This window comes from Eufriesea mexicana, unplaced genomic scaffold (assembly GCF_001483705.2).
Source record: "Eufriesea mexicana isolate 0111107269 unplaced genomic scaffold, ASM148370v2 scaffold2913, whole genome shotgun sequence".
Classification (NCBI taxonomy): domain Eukaryota; kingdom Metazoa; phylum Arthropoda; class Insecta; order Hymenoptera; family Apidae; genus Eufriesea; species Eufriesea mexicana.
Window position 1 is genome coordinate 681,243 of NW_016910993.1, and position 2,097 is coordinate 683,339.

The window sequence follows — 2,097 nt, forward strand, 5'->3', positions numbered from 1 at the left end:
GTCGTCTATCACCGAGCGCGGAATATTCCGCGAGCTACGACTGTCGTCTATCACCGAGCGCGGAATATTCCGCGAACTACGACTGTCGTTTATCACCGAGCGCGGAATAATCCGCGAGCTGACTTTTTCCATTACCAGTTGCTGAATATTTTTCATATGCCATAGATCACGTTTGCTCCCTTTTGTGAGCATCTCATCTACATCGGTTCATTATATTCTTAACAAGTTTTACTTTTGTTGTGAAAATCCTTTTAACTGTCATTATGAGTAGGTACTGATACGCGCGTGGTGATAAGGGTTAGTCGTCAGTTGAACGTCGTTGATGCCTGAACACGGCACCTTAAGTAGAGCCATGATGCAAATGGGTTAAGAAGGATTTTGGAAAAAAGGAGGTTTCAATCTTTACATTCATTGTGATTTTAGTCGTGACCAAATTTTTTTGTAGATTTGACAGTCGCTTGAATTTTTCTGATATTTTTGGAAAAAATCATATTCGGTACATACTTTTCTCCAAGTGTAAAAAGGCATTTGAGAAAATTCAATTTAAGGATGTGAAACTATAATCTTCCATCTTTAAAATGATTATATAAAGATTATTGTTCGACTATTTCTAACGAACTTACTGCAATTGTCCTAATACTTCAGGTCGGTAATGTATACATAAACTATATTTTCTTAAACCAAAAACAGAGATCAAAATTTTCGTCCTTGTTATGAAAGATCAAAGATATATCATATGCATCATACATATAAATACACCACAAATACAATTCTCTGTTTTTCAATAGCAAATTTTGGATTAATCAAAGATCAGGTGTCTCAGAGTGACGACACTCGGGATGTTACGTTTGAGAAATTTAAAAGAGATTTATTCTGAATTACATTTTGGATTGTTTTTGTTCGTAGGGAAAATTTGCATAAAATTACAAGTCGATCCTTCATACGCGACGAATAGTTTCATTTGGAAGGACCAAACTCTTTCCGTTCATTTTAAAATTAAATCATACAGGATACGAACCAAGTACAAATATGACAGGCACTTTTGGAACTTCGAATTTGACAGTACCGACGTTCTGTTGTGGAAAATATCCGTTCGGAGGGGTCGACAAGAGGCCAGCCTCTCCTCGCCATTTTCCTGCGCTGCGAGCATCAGATTCCTCGAACACCTGCGATCCATTTTGTTGATCTGCAATCAAATTCTTTCACTAAACAATTTGAAACAGATACTTTTATAGTACTATTATACTTTCAAAGTTCTTGACGTTGATGTAACTGAAACCTATCTACAGGACATGGTTGGTTTAAAGGCTGGCTTGGCAAAAAGAACTTACGTGATTATAAATCAAATTTGATTTTACAGGGATAGGTCAGTTCTTTTCGAAGCAGTTGATAAAGATACTGTGAAAATAATATTATTCTTATAGTACTTTCGTGAAAATAGCAAAAATCGATATTTCTTATTTGTTCATTTTATAAACTTAAGACGGTGAGCAGTTTTCCCTGCCAGATTCAGATTCAGCATACGAAAATATATAAGAAGCCTTTGCATTTTCAAAAAACCAACTCTCGTTAATCTATTTTTCGATGCCTGTGTTATTTTGTCACACAGATTACACACCCACTATCAGAGGAATTCTAAGAGGACCGAATTTCTCGCAAGTGCCTTGAACCCTCCGATTCCCATATACAGGGTGTCCCAGCAATGGTAGTACAAGAAAGGGGAAATTCTAAACGAAAAAACAAATCGAAAATAAAGAATAAAATTTTCTCATTCGAAGTTTCGTTGTCGAGAAAATCGACTTTGAATATTCACCTAGTATGCGTGCACTTAATTTTGGCTAAGGCGGATGGACCATCGGTATACTAGCGTGCTCGGTGAATCAATATTTTCTAGAAGCAAATGGAAAAGTTATTTTGGGTAACAAAATTAAGTTGCGTGGTTCCTACAGGAAGGTGAAGCGTAGGTTAAGAAATGCATAAAAGCAGAGTCCTTGGCGACCAAAACAGAGTTCTTAGAAATTAATTGTAACCAGCACGAGCGTGAGTTGCTCGGTGTTGGAAAGAGAGTTAAATTAGAGTGCGTCTTTGTGTGTTTTC

General features: G+C 36.7%; 1 protein-coding gene across 1 annotated transcript in view; it reads right to left on the bottom strand.

Moving 5' to 3' along the window:
* The window catches only part of LOC108550691 (adenylate kinase isoenzyme 5), an 11,854-nt gene extending 10,560 nt beyond the window's left edge, over positions 1–1,294 (bottom strand). Inside the window, exons 1-2 of the mRNA XM_017904497.1 lie at positions 1,288–1,294; positions 1,019–1,186 (exon numbers count right to left, since the gene is read on the bottom strand). Coding sequence (XP_017759986.1) covers positions 1,019–1,186; positions 1,288–1,294 — 175 coding nt within the window. The remainder of the gene's footprint in view (positions 1–1,018; positions 1,187–1,287) is intronic.
* Positions 1,295–2,097: the final 803 nt, after the last annotated feature.